The sequence below is a fragment of the Mobula hypostoma genome, chromosome 9 (assembly GCF_963921235.1).
Source record: "Mobula hypostoma chromosome 9, sMobHyp1.1, whole genome shotgun sequence".
NCBI lineage: Eukaryota > Metazoa > Chordata > Chondrichthyes > Myliobatiformes > Myliobatidae > Mobula > Mobula hypostoma.
In genome coordinates this window covers 102,159,709-102,175,674 of record NC_086105.1, presented here as the reverse complement: position 1 = coordinate 102,175,674, position 15,966 = coordinate 102,159,709, and the positions used below count along the sequence as shown (strand labels likewise).

The window sequence follows — 15,966 nt, the reverse complement described above, 5'->3', positions numbered from 1 at the left end:
TATTTGGGATTTTTGCTACAACTCCAAGATCTTTCAAAGATTTTAACAAATTTTGGTTTCAATATAATAGTAAGTATACCTAATACACTGTGACATTGAACCAATATCATTTATTATGAAATTTTCAGAAAAATATTTTACATTAAAATTTCTCAGTGTTGTCTAGAGATTCACATTACTGCACAACACTTTCTTATATTTTACACATTTTATGGATTAAGTATTAAAATAAAGGTACATTCAGCGGACCTAATCAAAAGAATTTAAATTCATGAATATTTAAAATAATGACAGGACACTTCCATCTTTTTTATTAATTGAATTATTTGTGTTTAAAGCATAAAATGTCTCTATCTGATGTTATAAAAAAATATGGAAAATCCAAATAAGATACAGGCCTTTGGGCCTCTTCTACTTAGAACAAGTATGAACCATACAGATAATGGCTCATCTTTTACTTCAGTGCAACATTCTTGAACAAACACCATACCCCTCCATTCTCCACATATTCAAACAGCTGTTAATCTATCTTGAATAGCCACCAGTGTGGAACATGCCAAAGATTCACTATTCTCTAGATATTTCTGATCTCAGTATTGAATGATTCTTTTGTGTTGAAACTAACTCTCAACTCTGGACATCACAGCCAGGGGAAACACAATCTCTGCATCCACTGTCAAACCCCACATGCATTTAATTTGTTTCTATATTTTCCTGCATCTTTTTAAATTCAAAGGAGTACAGACCCAAGCTGCATAAAAGTTAGTCTCGGCCTGAAATGTCGACTGCGCCTCTTCCTATAGATGCTGCTTGGCCTGCTGCGTTCACCAGCAACTTTGATGTGTGTTGCCTGCATAAAAGTTTCTATTTTTCCAGATCAAAATCTTGCATTTTTTTCTGCAGATCTTATTCCATATGCCATGCCTTGCCCATTAAGTTGGGCATCCACATCCTCCCCACAGCCATCTCTGCTACCCAGTTTCATCTCATCAACAAAACTTGATCTCCTCATCCAAATTTACAAAATAGACTGAACAATACCAATGCTGAAACAAACCATTAGTCATAGCCTGACAACTCACTGATGACCTGCTTTTATTTTAAAGACCAGTTTATAATTTGTACCAGAATATCATTCTCAATCTCAGTTACCTGCTTAACATCCCTTTGACTGACACCCAATTGAAAGCTTTCTGAATCTCCAAATAATTTCTCATCCACTGGCTCCAATTCTGATACTAAGAATTGCATGTTCTCTGAAGCATCAATATTTGGGCAAAAATAGTATTTATCAATTATTATCGTATATCATACAGAATAGTCCTAAATGCTTGCCATGGAAAATGGACTTGAATTCTCTTGAACATTAAAACGTTAGCAAGCAACAAATTCAGATAATAAAGAAAAAAAATTGTCAGAAACCTGAAATAAGAAGCAAAAAATGCCGAAGAATTACCAGGCAGGTTAAGCAGTAATAAGTGGAAAGGAAGAGAAAAAAAATCATAGTCTTTCAGAGTGAATATAAAATGACTGCTTCTCTCTCCAGACACAACTTGACCTGCTCAGCACTTTAATATTCTGGGTACTTTTATTTCAAAATTCACACTTCGTTTGGTTGAGTACCCACTTGCATCTTGTTTTATCTGTCTCTGTGAGTTTTGCAGTATTTTTGCCTCACTAATACGATGAACTGAGATCGAGACATGGGAGTGGATCTAAGGACTCAATCTGGTTCGGAATGCTGCAGCTTGCTCCTATCATTTGCATGGTTTGTGTGTGTTTCCCCTCTTTCTCAGCGCAGTAGTTATGGTCTTTCTTTCTTTTTAAAATTGGGTTACTTGAGTTTCTTGCTTTGTGGCTACCTGTAAGCAAACAAATCTCAAAGTGTATAATTTATATATTCTTCCATAATGAATGTATTTTGAATCTTCACTGATCTCAGCTGACTGTTTACTATAACAATTCCAATCTCTATGTCTTTTTGCAATCAATCTTTCAAATGACACCAAAATTGCAAAAAATAAGCTGCAGATTTTGGAAATGCGAAGTATATAACATACTGGTACTATTTCAATCATCACCTGTGGTGAGAGAAACAGAAATGACCAGAACCAGGAAAAGTTAGAAAAGTGCTTTCTAGCTTTTTCTGAGCTCTAGTGAAAGATTATCCATCTGAAACATTACTCATGGTTTCTCTATTCTCAGATACTGCCTGATCCACAGGATAGTTACAGCTATTTACAAAAGTATATTCTTGCGAGCTGACTCTACCTCATTTAAAAATCTTGCTTTGGAACTAGTAACTCTAAATTCCATGTATATTCCGTAATTAATTTCAACCATTTTGTTCAGCCCGAATTCGTTATCTAAAATTGCACACAACTACAGTTTCAACACTAAAGTGAGGGTGTACCAGCTATGGCCTACGAGGCGCACATTATCACATGTGGCCTCCGTCCGCACATTTGTACAGGTCAGCTACAAGTTAGCCCAGACCCGACGGCCTTCGATTCGAGTGAAGAACACCTTGGGTACTGTTGTCTATTTTCCTCTTCGTTACGACGAACTTGACGGACTTTATTTTTTTTAACTAATTATTTGATTTTTTTTGAGAGAAAATTGAATACGAAAGAAACAAGGCACGACCTGATAGAAAAGTCACAGGTAGATGTTCATACTTACCGTCCCTGGATGTGCCCATTAACTGGTCCAGCATCGCTCTCATTTGAGCTTGAGCAGACATTTTATTGTTTCAAGATTATTTTGTTAATTGTAAAACAAAATGTTACTGCATAAATGTCGGAAACACTGCGCCGTGAATCCGAGGCCTAGTCGGCGCTCTCCCTCGGTAACGTACCAACCTTCCGGGCACTCTCACAACGAACAAACCGTGAGGGTTGTTGGGAGTTGTAGTATATATAAAGATCTTGTGTTGTAGCCTGTCCGGAAATGGACTACAATACCCAGAGAGTATCGTGAACCAAGCGTGCATGCGCAGTGCTCGGCCTCTAGACGAGGAAACGGACGTGACAGTGGTTGAAAGCATTGGGTGGAGAATTGGAGTCGGTGACTGCTGGTGGTTGCAGTAAGGAATTGTTGGACAAATGTTTAAATATTATGCAGAGGGGTGGTTGTTATTTGTACTATCATTTTGGTCTCTTTGGGTTGGAAGAATGACGATTTTATTTTGGTGTCATTTTATACCTCTGAGCCTGTTATGGAATGACTCCTGTAAATCTCCTGATAAGAAGTTTACCAATTAAAAATGTGTATTGAGATCAGTTGAAGATGATTCACAACTTAAAGGGAATAAAGGCAAGAAATTCAGTTGACACTGGAAATCTAGAGTAACACACACGTGTGTGTATATATAAATTTTTATAATTTTGTTTTAGATTTTTATGTTTTGTCTTCTGCATTCATGTGCCACTAGAAAAGAGCACGTTAGATTTATAAACAATCATTTCCATAAAAATTAATATTACAGAGAATTTTGTTCTGTTTCATTAACTAGCATATTAAGTAATGTCCACTTTTCAAATAAAAACTTGATTACTTTATAGGTATGGTTAAATAAAAATAGCAAACAGGACGCTAATGATCAATGACATAATGAGTTGAATGAACTAAATGATAAATTGAAACAGAAACGGGTGTAGGAGGAATCAAACTGGGCAAAAGCCAACCAAACTTAAAAGGTGAGGATGTGGCAGATTTGACAATTTAGTCTTCAAATCATCAAATCTTACACCTTGGTAAGAGTGAGCCTAGTAACAAGACACAAGGTGGCCATTGTGTATCAGCAATGTCTCTCCCAAGCAGAAATTTTGCAGCAGATGTGAGTTTCAAGATGTGCTGTCCAAGCTCTTTTGAAGAAGCACAAAGAAGCAGGCAAGGATGAGGACCAGAAACACAGTGGTGGTCATCCATGGAAACTGAGTGCAGCAGATGAGAGATACATCTTCTAAATCAGAAGAGGTCCAGCACTGCTATCAGTTCTGAACTAAGAGAAACCACTGGAACCCAAGTACACCCCTTTACAGTCCGGAGAAGTTGTCTTCAGGGAAGAGTTGCTGCCAAAAAGTCATTCCTCTGAGGTGGTAACAAAGCCAAAAGACTCACCTACACACAAAAACACAGACAAGGGTACTGAACAAAGGGAGCAAGTGCTTGGACTGACGAGTCAAGATTTTACATTTTTACGCAAACAGGAGCAGTTTGTCTGTTGAAGAGCTGAAGATCACTACATGGATAAGTGCCTGAAGCCAACAGTGCAGTATGGCAGAGGTTCCCTGCAGGTTTGGAGCAAATGGAGTTTGTGATCTGGTGAGAATCAAAGGAATCCTCAATACTGAGAAGTACAAACAGATTCTCATCCATTGTGCAATACCATCAGGGAGGTGTCTGATCAGTCCTAACTTCATTCTGCAGCATGACAATGACTCCAAACACACCACCTGTGCAGAAGAACTATAGCATGTTCTCCAAGATGCTTCGAACAACCTACCAGCAGATTTTCTTATAAAACAACACAACAGTGCTAAGAGAATTGAAGCAATTGTAAAGGCAAAGGCTGGTCACACCAAATATTGATTTGATTTAGTTTTTTTTTACCATTTACTGCTCCTTCTAGTATTTTTTTTGATATTTAGAAACGTTTCATTTCATTATGGGCGGGTGGGACTACAACTAAAGATCATGGGTTAAGGGTGAAAGGTAAAAATGTTTAAGGAGAACATGAAGGGAAAGTTCTTCATCAGAGGATCGTGAGAGTGTTGAGTGAATTGCCAGTGTAAGAGGTTCTTGTGTGCTCAGTTTCAGTGTTTAAGGGAAGTTTGGAAATTTACGTGGATAGTAGGTATATGGAGGACTATGGTCCCATGGTCCCGATGCTAGTCAATGGGAGTAGCCAGTTTAAGTGATTCTGCATGGAGTAAATGGGCCGAGGGGCCTGTTTATGAGCTGTACTGTTCTATAACTATGAAAGCATCTTCACTTTATAGAATTTTTACACATTGCGTGTGCGTTTGTGTCTATATATCCACTGTATTTCAAAAACCATATGCATATATATCAGGGCGCACGATTCTCGAAATATGGTGAGATTTCTAAATGGAATGAAAGATGTGTTTCATAAAGATGAACTTGTTTGATTTCTTATTTAAATTTATACCGTCACTTTCAATTTTAAACATGGAAAAATGCAGCATAGACTTGAATAATATAACATATTATTCATGTTGCAAATATTACTAGATAAATGTATCTGAAATGTTACTAAATAAATTTTTTCTGTCGTTGCTTTTGTTGGGTCAATGTCTTTTTGAATCGTTGGTGTTTATGAAAAAGCTTAAATGGAACTAATCTAGATAAAAGTAGAAAATGTAGCAACAGTTCAGTGGGTCTATAAGCCTCAAAACAGAGAAAGAAAGAAAATTGGTTACCTTAGGTAACAGAGGAGGGCAACAAAGGAAGTTTCTACAATAGAGTGAAATAGTGTGGCTGTTAAAGGCAGTAACTTCTTTATGTATTACTATTGTTGTGAAATTCATGACATGCCAGCAGGCTAGAATATACAGATAAATCAAAAAGGAAGAGAGGGATGGTTGACAAAAATATGACCTCCGCTCTGGAGAAACCAAACACAGATTGGGTTACACAGGAGACAGCAGGTGCTGGAATCTGGAGCAAAAAAAAATCCTCTGGAAGACTTTAGTCCTGATGTAGTGTTTTGACTTGAATCATTGATAATTCCTTTCGTCCCACAGATACTGCTTAACCCGCTGGATTCTTCCAGCAGATTGTTTGTTGCTGCAAAATGGGTGATTCAGGTACAAAAGGCAGCAGATGCTATAATCTGACCAAAAACAAATTACTGGTGGAAGTCAATGGGCCAGAGTTCTGATACAAAATCTCGTCCTGATGTAGGGTCTCAACCTGTAATATCAACTATCCCTTTGTCTTGACAGATGCTTTCTGACCTGCTGACTTCCTCCAGCAGTTTGGATTTTGTTGCTAATTGGACTATAGATAGCCTAAGTCTGTTCCTATGTCTTATGGTCTTACTAAGGTAGAGATTGATAGGTTCTTGATTGGACATGGCATCAAAGGTTACAGGGAGAAGGCCAGGAACTGGGGTTAAGGTGGGGGGGGAGGATCAGCCATGATTGAATGGCAGAGCAGACTTGACGGGCCAAATGGCCTAATTCATGTTTTTCATGTTCCCAAAAGTAATACTTGAATATCTAGAACTTGTTTCTGTTGTAAATAGGTTTTCTCATGTCGCTTAATAGACTTTTCTGTTGCACCAGTGACGTAAGTGTACTGATTACATTTCTTGTGGTGTTGTGTAACTTCCCTTTCTGTCTTCTGTTGGTGAGTCTAATAAACTGTGGTTGTTTGGGACTTGAAATTATATTTTCTGGAAGATTTTTGCAAAATGATGATGAGCAAATAGAAGAGATTACTTACTGCTGAATGCATATTCTTTCACCTGATGTTCACAGTGACAAAAAGATTTCTGTATTGTGTAAATTCTGTTTTTAACCCTTACAGGAAGTGTACTGGCAAGGTGAGGAGAGTTGCTCCAAGAGGAGAAGAACGTTCTGAATAAGAAACTCAGCTATTCGTATTGTGATGTAGACTAGGAATATGACTGAAAACAAAGATTTAGAGGCAGAGATACATCCTCTGAAAAATGAAGAAGTCAGAACTCAAGACTTGAATGAAGCTTCTGACAAGCCCAAAGAAACCAAGTCCAAAAAGGTTACAAAATTTCGTCAGCTTTCCTGGTGGAGAACCGCTGCTTTTTTCTTGGTCTTATTTTTATGCCTTGTGGTGGTGTTTGCATTTTCCTTCGTAATTCCTTGCCCAGTGAGGCCTTCATCACAAAGGACATGGACCGGAACATTTGAAAATGCAGGTAAAGTTAAATGTGTTTCTTATCATTCTTGAGACTTGGATAATTACATTAAATTATGCAAAATAATAAGAGCAATATGGATTTAAATGTTTATCATTTTAAAGAAATATTACTTTTTTATATGTTAAATTTTACTTGTTAGTTTTATTGACAGGTCAATAATTTCAAGATTTCTAAAAGCAGTTTGGTTATATTTTCTTGAGTTCTTGCTATTTGAGAAGATACAAACATACTCAATTCATTAAACAGAAATAAGATATTGAGACCTGAAAATATTTTTTCATTTATCGTATTTCAGTAACTTACCCTTTTCTCACACTGTGGGATGCGAACAAAGACAAAGTTGCAGATGTGATGTTTGCATTCAAGGACGCCAACGACACTAACAATGGATCGTGTTCATATGACGGTAAGGGACTATCGTAGTTGTGCATGATATTTTTGTTTTGCTTTTATTATATTGGTACTCCAATTTCTGTATTACTTCAGTTTGCTGTTAACTTGATGCCTTCACTTTAATTATACAGATTGCTGATTTTCATAATTAAATCAAGCTGGCTCTTTATGTATTGAAGGTCCTGAACCTTTTGAAAAGTTATTGATAGTGAACCTAACAATATTCTCTTCCCTTGGTATTCTCACCGATTAGCTTTACCACTTTTCCATTTAATTAGAATATAATTTGAGGGCAGTATAATGAAATTCAGAGTTTTCTCATTGTACTAATTTGTATGAAGGAATGAAGAAAATTATAAAATATCACTCTTTTCTGAAAAATATCTTGGCATATTCCAAAAATTTGTAGTTAATTTCTGTATATCACAATCTCAGTGAAACAGCTTACATTTTTCTTACTGTCCTTTCCTGGAGTTCTTCGAGGAGGTAACCAAGTGGTAAATGAGAGTGGGACATTGGCTGGTGTCCATATGGACCTTAGCAAGATCTTGATGTTGCAAACACGAGGAATTCTGCAGATGCAGGAATTTCAAGCAACACACATCAAAGTTGCTGGTGAATGCAGCAGGCCAGGCAGCATCTCTAGGAAGAGGTGCAGTCGACGTTTCAGGCCGAGACCCTTCGTCAGTCCTGACGAAGGCTCTTGGCCTGGAACGTCGACTGTACCTCTTCCTATTGATGCTGCCTGGCCTGCTGCGTTCACCAGCAACTTTGAAGTGTGTTGCAAGATCTTGATGTGATCATTCATGGCAGGCTAGTCTGGAAGCAGATTAGATTTATAATTAGCCCCATGGTAGAAAGCAGAGGATGATGGTCAAGAGTTGTTCCTCAGACTGCAAGCCTGTGTCCAGTGGTGTGTCACAGGTGTTGATGTTGAGACCTTTGTATTTTGTACTTTATATAAGTTACTTGGATATTAATGTACAAGGCATGGTTAGTAAGTTTGCAAATGATATTAAAATAGGTAGTACTGTATGTAATATAGAAGGCTATGAAAAATTACAGGCAGGGAATTTGGTTAGCTAGATATGTGAACTGAAGATTGTCAAATGGCTTTCAATTCAGAAAAAAATGTGAGATAGCGCTTTTTGGGACATTAAACCAGGAAAGGACTTGTACTGTGAATGTTAGGGCCATGGCTGGTGTTGTAGAACAGCGGGGCCTAGGGGTGCATAGTTTGCTGAAAGCAGCCACACAAGTAGACGGTGGTGAAGAATGTATTTCACGTTCTCGCCTTGGTCAGACAAGACCTAGAGTTTAGGAGAAGGTGTATTAAGTTGCAGCTGTATGTCATCGGTGACACTGCACTTGGAGAATTGTGTACAGTTTTGGTCGCCCTGTTATAGGAAGGACATTGTCAAACTGGAGAGGGTATAGAAAAGATTTACAACAATCTTACATGGACTAGAGGGTCTGAGTTGGAAGAAGAGGTCGGCAACACTGGATCTTTATTCCTTGGAAGATGGGAGAATGAGAGGTGGCCTCAGGAGTTTATAAAATCATGAGAAGCATGGATAAAGTGGATGGTCATAGTCTTTTCCTCAGGGTTGGGGAGTCCAAAGCAGAGGGCACATACACAATAAGAGGGCAGAGATTTAAAAGGGACCCAAGAGGTAACTTCTTTCCACAGAGGATAGTGAGTACCTGGAATGAGCTGGCAAAGGAAGTAGTTGAGCCAGGTACAGCTGCAACATTTAAGAAGTATTTGGATAGGAATATGGCGGGGAAGGGTTTGGAGTATTATGGGCTAAACACGGGCAACTGAGACTAGAAAGTGGGATGTTTTGGTTGGAATGGACCAGTTGGGACAAGGGGTCAGTTTCCATGCTGTATGATTCTATAACCTGATAGAGGAATATAAGATCATGAGTGACACAGACAGGGTGAAAGTACATAGTCTTTTATCCAGGGAGGTGTGTGAAAAATGAGGGCATAAGTTCAAGATCAGAGGTGAGAGATTTGAAAGGGACATCAGGGGCAGCTTCCCTTTGAAAAGGGTGCTCCATATTTTGGAATGAGCTGTCAGAACTAGTGGTTGGGATGGGTTCATTAGCAACATTTAAAAGCCACCTAGATAAGTACTGGATCAGAGAGTTGAAAAGGGCTGTGGGAAAGATGCAGGCAGAAGGGACTAGCTCACTGGACAACACAATTGACATGGATATGTTGGGCTCTGGGGCCTGGTTCCACACTGTATGATTCTATGACAAATTGGTGTAATTGTGAACTGGTGGGTTTACAATATCAAGTGTGTTTTTTTACTTTGAAATTTTACATCTTATATTTTCATAATCTCCTGCTGAAATTGAGCTGCAAAGGAGAGGTTTTTTTTTAAACAATGCTTTTTAATTTCCTTGTCTATGTAAATACTCAATGGTATAATAACTAATTCCCAGTTAAATTTTATTCTGACTTGCTTTTTCAGAGGGCCTTTCCCATCCTTGTGCACATCTAACACTTCTCTCCGGAACAAATGGGAGCCTCCTTTGGAAGACAGCTCTAACAGAGGATATTCAACACATTGAATGTGGGCTACAAAATCTTGGTGGTACAAAGTCTTCAGGGTGCCTGGTTATTGGAATCAACCAATACCTTTCTACAATCAGTTCTTCTGGTATATATTTTGAGTATATTTAACTTTATGGTAGTGTTCTCTGAAGAAGATATTCTTCTGTTAATGATGGCCAACCACCCTGCTCTCTCTAGCTCATATTCGTTTAAAGGCAAAGAGTGGGAGGCTAGTAATTCTCTTCTCAGAAGAGGATATCTTCTGGTAATTGGGGATGGTGAAGTGAAACCTTTTCCAGATTCTGATTTTGCCTGTTAAGTTCAGTGATATTTCTATTCAACACATTGAATGTCGTCTACAAAATCTTGATGGTCTTCAGGATGCCTAGTTATCGGAATCAATCATTACCTTTCTACAATCAGTTCCTCTGACATAGATTTAGAATATATTTAACTTCATGATAGTGTTCTCTGAAGGACTTTATCATAAATATTTTGAATATTTACGGAGACAAAATCATGGAGCAGTTATTTAAATAGATTAGATAAACTAAGATTTCTGTAAATATGAAAAGGTTCATAACCTATTAACTAAAACTGGAGAGCAGTAAGTTTTTTTTACTTACGGAATTGAAAGGCCAATGCATAGAGATGATGAGAGAGTTTAAGAGTTTAAGGAGAGGGATAAGAGAGAGATGAGATGGGATGCTGGTAGAAGTGCGAAGAAACAGGGAAATTGGAGGGGTGGTAAGAATGCAGGAAGAAATAGCAGAAGTGGCAACATTTCAACTCGTTAGGGACTGGTCTGCGATATGTCCTTCCTCTGACTTGGAGATATTCTTGTGTTAATGATGGCCAAAGAATGAGCAGCCACGATGCTCCTTCCAGCTCCTGTTCACTTTGATGGCAAAGAATGGGGAGTTGAGTACCTCTTCTCTGCTTACTGAGGAGAGGATATCACCTAGTAATCAGAGATGGTGAAGTGCAACACTTGCTTTTATTGTGAACCTGTAGGTGTTTTACAAACGTAGGTGTGCTGCGAAGCCCAAGATTGAATGATGTGTGGTTCCTTGTGATCTGGCCCATTAATTTTCACATAAGCAGTTTTTTTTAGATTCTGTCAAGTTACTCAATATGCATTTCATGTACTTTAATTTTGCATTGTGTCCACCTTAATACAATAGCAGAAAATGTAAAAATTAAGATTTTAATGGTTTAATTATAAGAGCAGTGGATAATCCAGCATGTTGATTGCTGGTAATTTCTAAAACCAATCTATACCTTTATTTGGCATTTGATTTTTCATGAATACTTAAAAATTTTGCCTTGTGCATTATATTTAAGGTGAAACATTGTGGAGACTCAATACCAGTCTTACTGCTGACCTTTCAGTGATTAGTCCTGCACTGGTGCTTCCAGATCTAGATGGTGATGAAGTTGGAGATTTTTTGCTGTTTCTTGTACCTGCTGATCAGGTATGGGAAATAATTACTTTGACTGCAACAAGGTGAATGTCTGTGGTTGTTGCATACCAAATATGCAACTTTTTTGTGTGGAGAAACAATAATAATAAGTAGTTTGCCTTTCTTTAACTTAGAAGTTACCAAAGCCATCTTGAGCCACATGGTCATTTGCCCACTCGAGCCATGTTAGAATTGTGTAGAACAATCCTATGGGTTTCATTCTCCTGCTCTGGCCACCTAGCCTTGCAAAGTTATTGATGATCTACGTATCTAATTTTCTTCTTGAATCATTAATAGTCTCTGCTTCAGTGACTCGTATAGGCTAAGAATGCCAGTTTGATACCACTTGCTATATAAAAACAAACTGTGGGTTCTTCCTCACATTTCTCTATATTTTTGCCCGAAGTGTGAAGTTTGTGTCCATTGGCTCTTCAATTACTGGCTCATAACAACAGCTTTTGTTTTGTCTCCCTTGTCTACATCTGTTATAATCTCACACACATCAATTAAATCTCCCCTCAGCTTCCTTTTCCCTAGGGAGAACAGATTCTCTAGCCTAACCTTATTGCTAGATCTCTTGCCTTACATCATCTCAAATACTTGAGGACCTTTCCTAAGGTGTAGTGACCAGAACCAAATGAGATTTTTCTGATAACTTAAACAGGGCTTTCCTAAGCTCTTCTGTAACATAATTATATTTTTATTTCGTGTATCTATTTATGAAACCCAAGATGCCACATGATTCATTGACTACTCTTTCCTAATGTTCTGCCGTATTCAAAGTTCAATGCACTCAATCCCCAGACCCTCTGTTCCTGCACAAATCTTTAGATTTATGACATGTGGTATACGTTGCCACTTCCCATTTCTTTTGCTGGTGAATTGCATCTATTTTTGTGTTAAATTCCATCTGCCACTTGTCTGCACATTCTTCTGGCCTATCTCTAACTTGCAAGTTGATTGATAAACCTCTAAGCTTGGTATCATTGGACTGCCATGTAGATTTCAAAATTTATCAATGCCATTTATTAGCGCGCCACGGTAGCGTAGCTGTTAGCACGACTATTTTACAGCTCGGGGGCGTTCTGTATTTTGGAGTTAAATTGTAGCGGTCTCCGTAAAGAGTCTGTATGTCCTCCCTGTGGAATGTGTGGGTTTTCTCCGGGTGCTCCGGTGTCTTCCCACAGTCCAATGACATAGCGGGTGGGTTAATTGGTCATTGTATATTATCCTATGGTTAGGTTTGGGTTAATCCAGTCTGTTGGGGGTTGCTGTGGCAGCGTGGTGCAAAAGACCGGAAGTAGGAAATGGTACAGGTGTCCCCCGCTTTTCGAACGTTTGATTTACGAAACCTCACTGTTATGAAAGACCTACATTAGTTAACAGAATTCGCTAACAGAAGGTGTTTTCACTGTTACGAAAAAAGCAGCGCGTGATAAAAGGCAGCATGTGCCCCAAGCAGCCAAGCTCCTCCCCCGAAACTGCATTCTAGCCGGCATTGCTTAAACACGTGCCCATGAGCAGCCGTTAGCAAGGTGACTTCTAAGGTATTGGAAAAGCCTAAAAGAGCTCGTTGGGTGTTAGTGTAAAACTAGACATAATTAAGCATTTCGATCGTGGTGAACAAAGTAAGGACAAAGTGAGTTTGGCACGTGGAAGTTGAGGAAGATGATGTTGAAGAGGTTTTGGCATCCCTTGACCAAGAACTGATAGATGAAGAGCTGATGCAATTGGAAGAGGAAAGGATAACAATCGAAATCGAATGCAGTAGCAAACGGACCGAAAGTGAAGACGTCCAGGAACTGAACGTGAAGCAACTGCGTGAGATTTTCGCTGCAATGATAAAGTACGACTTTAATTTTGAAAGGGTATGTCGGTTTAGGGCATATTTGCAAGATGGTTTGAGTGCTTACAAAGAACTGTATGATAGAAAAATGCGCAAGGCTAAGCAGTCAAGCAAGCCTTCCACATCGGCCACAGCAGACGACGAACCTCGACCTTCAACATTGAGGCAGGCAGACATAGAAGAAGATGACCTGCCAGCCCTGATGGAAACAAAGCAACCCAACCCCTGGGCTGTGGAGAATGCAGCGGTAGCCGAGAGGCACCCAGCACATCTAAGAAAAAAAAGCCAAAATTAAACAAGCTAATTAATTAGGTGCCACCCGGCAAGTAAATGTCGACCTAGATCAGAGGCGATTGCCAATTGTGTCTCCTCTGATCTGGGCCGACATTTACGTGCTGGGTGGCACCTAATTAATTTGCTTGTTTATTTCGGCTTTTTTCTTAAAGATGTGCTGGGTGCGTTCCGACCACCGCTGCATTCTTCGCGGATCGGTATCGGTCGGCAGTCCGAGGTTGGGGGCCACTTCACCACCCCAACCTCCAACAACTCAGCCTAACACCATCATCAGTGTGCTTGGCGCTGTCTTCCCAATTTCGGTAAGTGATACTACACTGTACATACATTATTTCTACTTTATATAGGCTGTGTATTTTTATGTGTTATTTGGTATGAATTGGCAGCTTCATAGCTTAAAGGTTACTGGAGAGAGTGTTTCTGCCGAGAGTGCTTGCATGAGATTTTCGCTACGGAGACCAGTGCAGCAATGATTGTAGAGAAGTATTCCTATTTTATATAGCCTGTGTATTTATCATATCATTCCTGCTGTTACTATATGTTACCGTTATTTTTAAGTTTTATGTGTTATTTGGCATGATTTGGTAGGTTATTTTTGGGTCTGCGAATGCTCACAAAATTTTCCCATATAAGTAAATGGTAATTGTTTCTTCGCTTTACGACATTTCGGCTTACGAACCGTTTCATAGGAACGCTCTACCTTCGGATGGCAGGGGAAACCTGTACTCCAAACTGTTATCACTAAATAAAATTTTTTAAGAAGTCAATACCGTGTGGTCATTTATATAAAGAATTAGCAAACTGTAAGGTAATTGATAATTACTACAATAACTTCAAGCACGTGCACTTTTGACTTTGTACAAGGTGGTTGCGTTGAATATGACTGGCAGATATGTATGTGTAAGACTCATTGCACCTAGTGGCATGATCGCGGGGGTGGGGCCCCCTCCCTGGCCAAACTTTAGCACTCTTGTTTGGGTGGATGCTGCATGTTGTGTCCCCTGTGTAACATCAGTACCCCAAAATAACATTCAGTCCACAATGTGTGGTTAAACGATTAAGATTTTATATCTAAGTACGGGGTTAGTAGAGAAACAAAAGAAAAGGAAAACAAATAAAAGGCACCAATAATCTCATAAACATGTCCAGTGCACAAACGTTGGAGCTCACTGATGCCCTTTCGCTGATCCTCCTCCGCTAGTTGGCCCCGGGGTCCTGCCCCAAGCCCAGGCCTAGCGGGTCTGGCAACCGTCTCCTCAAGCCACCTCTTCTCTCTTCATCCTCCTCGCACCTTTTCCCTCAAATCCCGCGCGAACAACAGCTTTCACATACACAAGAAAGAATAACATCTATCCCGGTTGGTTAGCAAACGAATACAAGTCCCATTATCACTAATTATAACCTAAACATGCCGCTACAGAGAACATTACCACATCAGTTAAAATTACAGAGAAGCCATTTTATTATAACACTACAGCGAAACCATTTTATTAGCCTCAGCAAGTAACATGAAAGAAGAAACTCCTTACACAAAGAAAGGCGCCAAAGTTCGAATAGAGTTTTAAAAGTTAGTGCACTTAAGGTTTCGTTGGAGCTCAATATCCCGCAGAACTTCGACCTTCCGTCCTCGGCCTCCGACGACCTGCTCGGGACCACTTCTCAGGTGGTCGACCAGAGCACCACTGAATGCGACCTTCTTCCGTCTTCTCTGCCCGAAAAACCCACCAAACCACACGGTCCCCAGCCATATGAGACAGAATATCACCCACAAAAAGAATAACATGGACACTCATTGAATCGTTCCTTCCCTTATCAATAATATAACCCAAACAAGCAGGGAGAGAGAGGACTCCTTACATCACAGATATTATTACAGAAAAGCCATTTTATATAACATACAAAGAAGCCATTTTAGACACCTCAGCAGCCAGTGTAACCAAGACCCAGTTACATTTGTTTTATTCTTTTAGAGTGTATTCTTTGTTAACCGATATTCGCAGTAACATTTATAAAGTGTACGTATTTAACCACTTATGGTGTTCTGTCTGATCTGTGAACTGGGCATTTACGCAGCCTCCACATAAACTGGCTTACGTAGTTAGCTGGTTGCAAGGTTTCCCTAGACACTGATGAGCAGGGTTTGTCTATAGCTTTACATTCTGGGGGCTCGTCCGGAATATGGATTTTTGTAGGATGCTGCATGTTTGCCCTGTTTAAATCAGTGCTGGTGTGTCTCTGTGGGATTCGCCTTGGACGACTATGAAGCGAGGCGAGTGAGGGATCCCAGGCGACTAGGGGTTAACGAAGTAAAACTTTAGTTGGATGAGTGCCAAGTCTGGAGAAGGACGCAGCTCGTGACTGTTCTGCTGAGAGAGGAAATTTGCACCGCTGAACTGAACGCTCAGGGATGCAGGCTGGAGACTGAGTGCTGCAATTTTGGGACAAAGATTGAAGAATTGGAGTCTACGCTTGTCAAA

General features: G+C 39.5%; 2 protein-coding genes across 9 annotated transcripts in view; one reads left to right on the top strand and one right to left on the bottom strand.

Moving 5' to 3' along the window:
* Positions 1-2,872, bottom strand: part of luc7l (LUC7-like (S. cerevisiae)) — a 30,641-nt gene extending 27,769 nt beyond the window's left edge. For 5 of the 7 annotated variants that reach the window (XR_010019290.1, XM_063058793.1, XM_063058790.1 and 2 more), the window contains exon 1: positions 2,683-2,872. Coding sequence is in view for 4 of the 7 variants with exons in the window: in XM_063058793.1 (XP_062914863.1) it covers positions 2,683-2,743 (61 nt within the window). In the remaining 3 variants the exon portion in view is untranslated. The remainder of the gene's footprint in view (positions 1-2,682) is intronic. The other 2 variants (XM_063058795.1, XM_063058796.1) reach the window with 2 other exon arrangements.
* Positions 2,873-2,998: 126 nt separating this feature from the next.
* fam234a (family with sequence similarity 234 member A) overlaps positions 2,999-15,966 on the top strand; it is a 34,397-nt gene continuing 21,429 nt past the window's right edge. For both annotated transcript variants that reach the window (XM_063058788.1, XM_063058789.1), the window contains exons 1-5: positions 2,999-3,085; positions 6,556-6,922; positions 7,221-7,331; positions 9,804-9,992; positions 11,231-11,361. In XM_063058788.1, the coding sequence (XP_062914858.1) occupies positions 6,652-6,922; positions 7,221-7,331; positions 9,804-9,992; positions 11,231-11,361 (702 nt within the window). In that variant the 5' untranslated portion in view covers positions 2,999-3,085; positions 6,556-6,651. The remainder of the gene's footprint in view (positions 3,086-6,555; positions 6,923-7,220; positions 7,332-9,803; positions 9,993-11,230; positions 11,362-15,966) is intronic.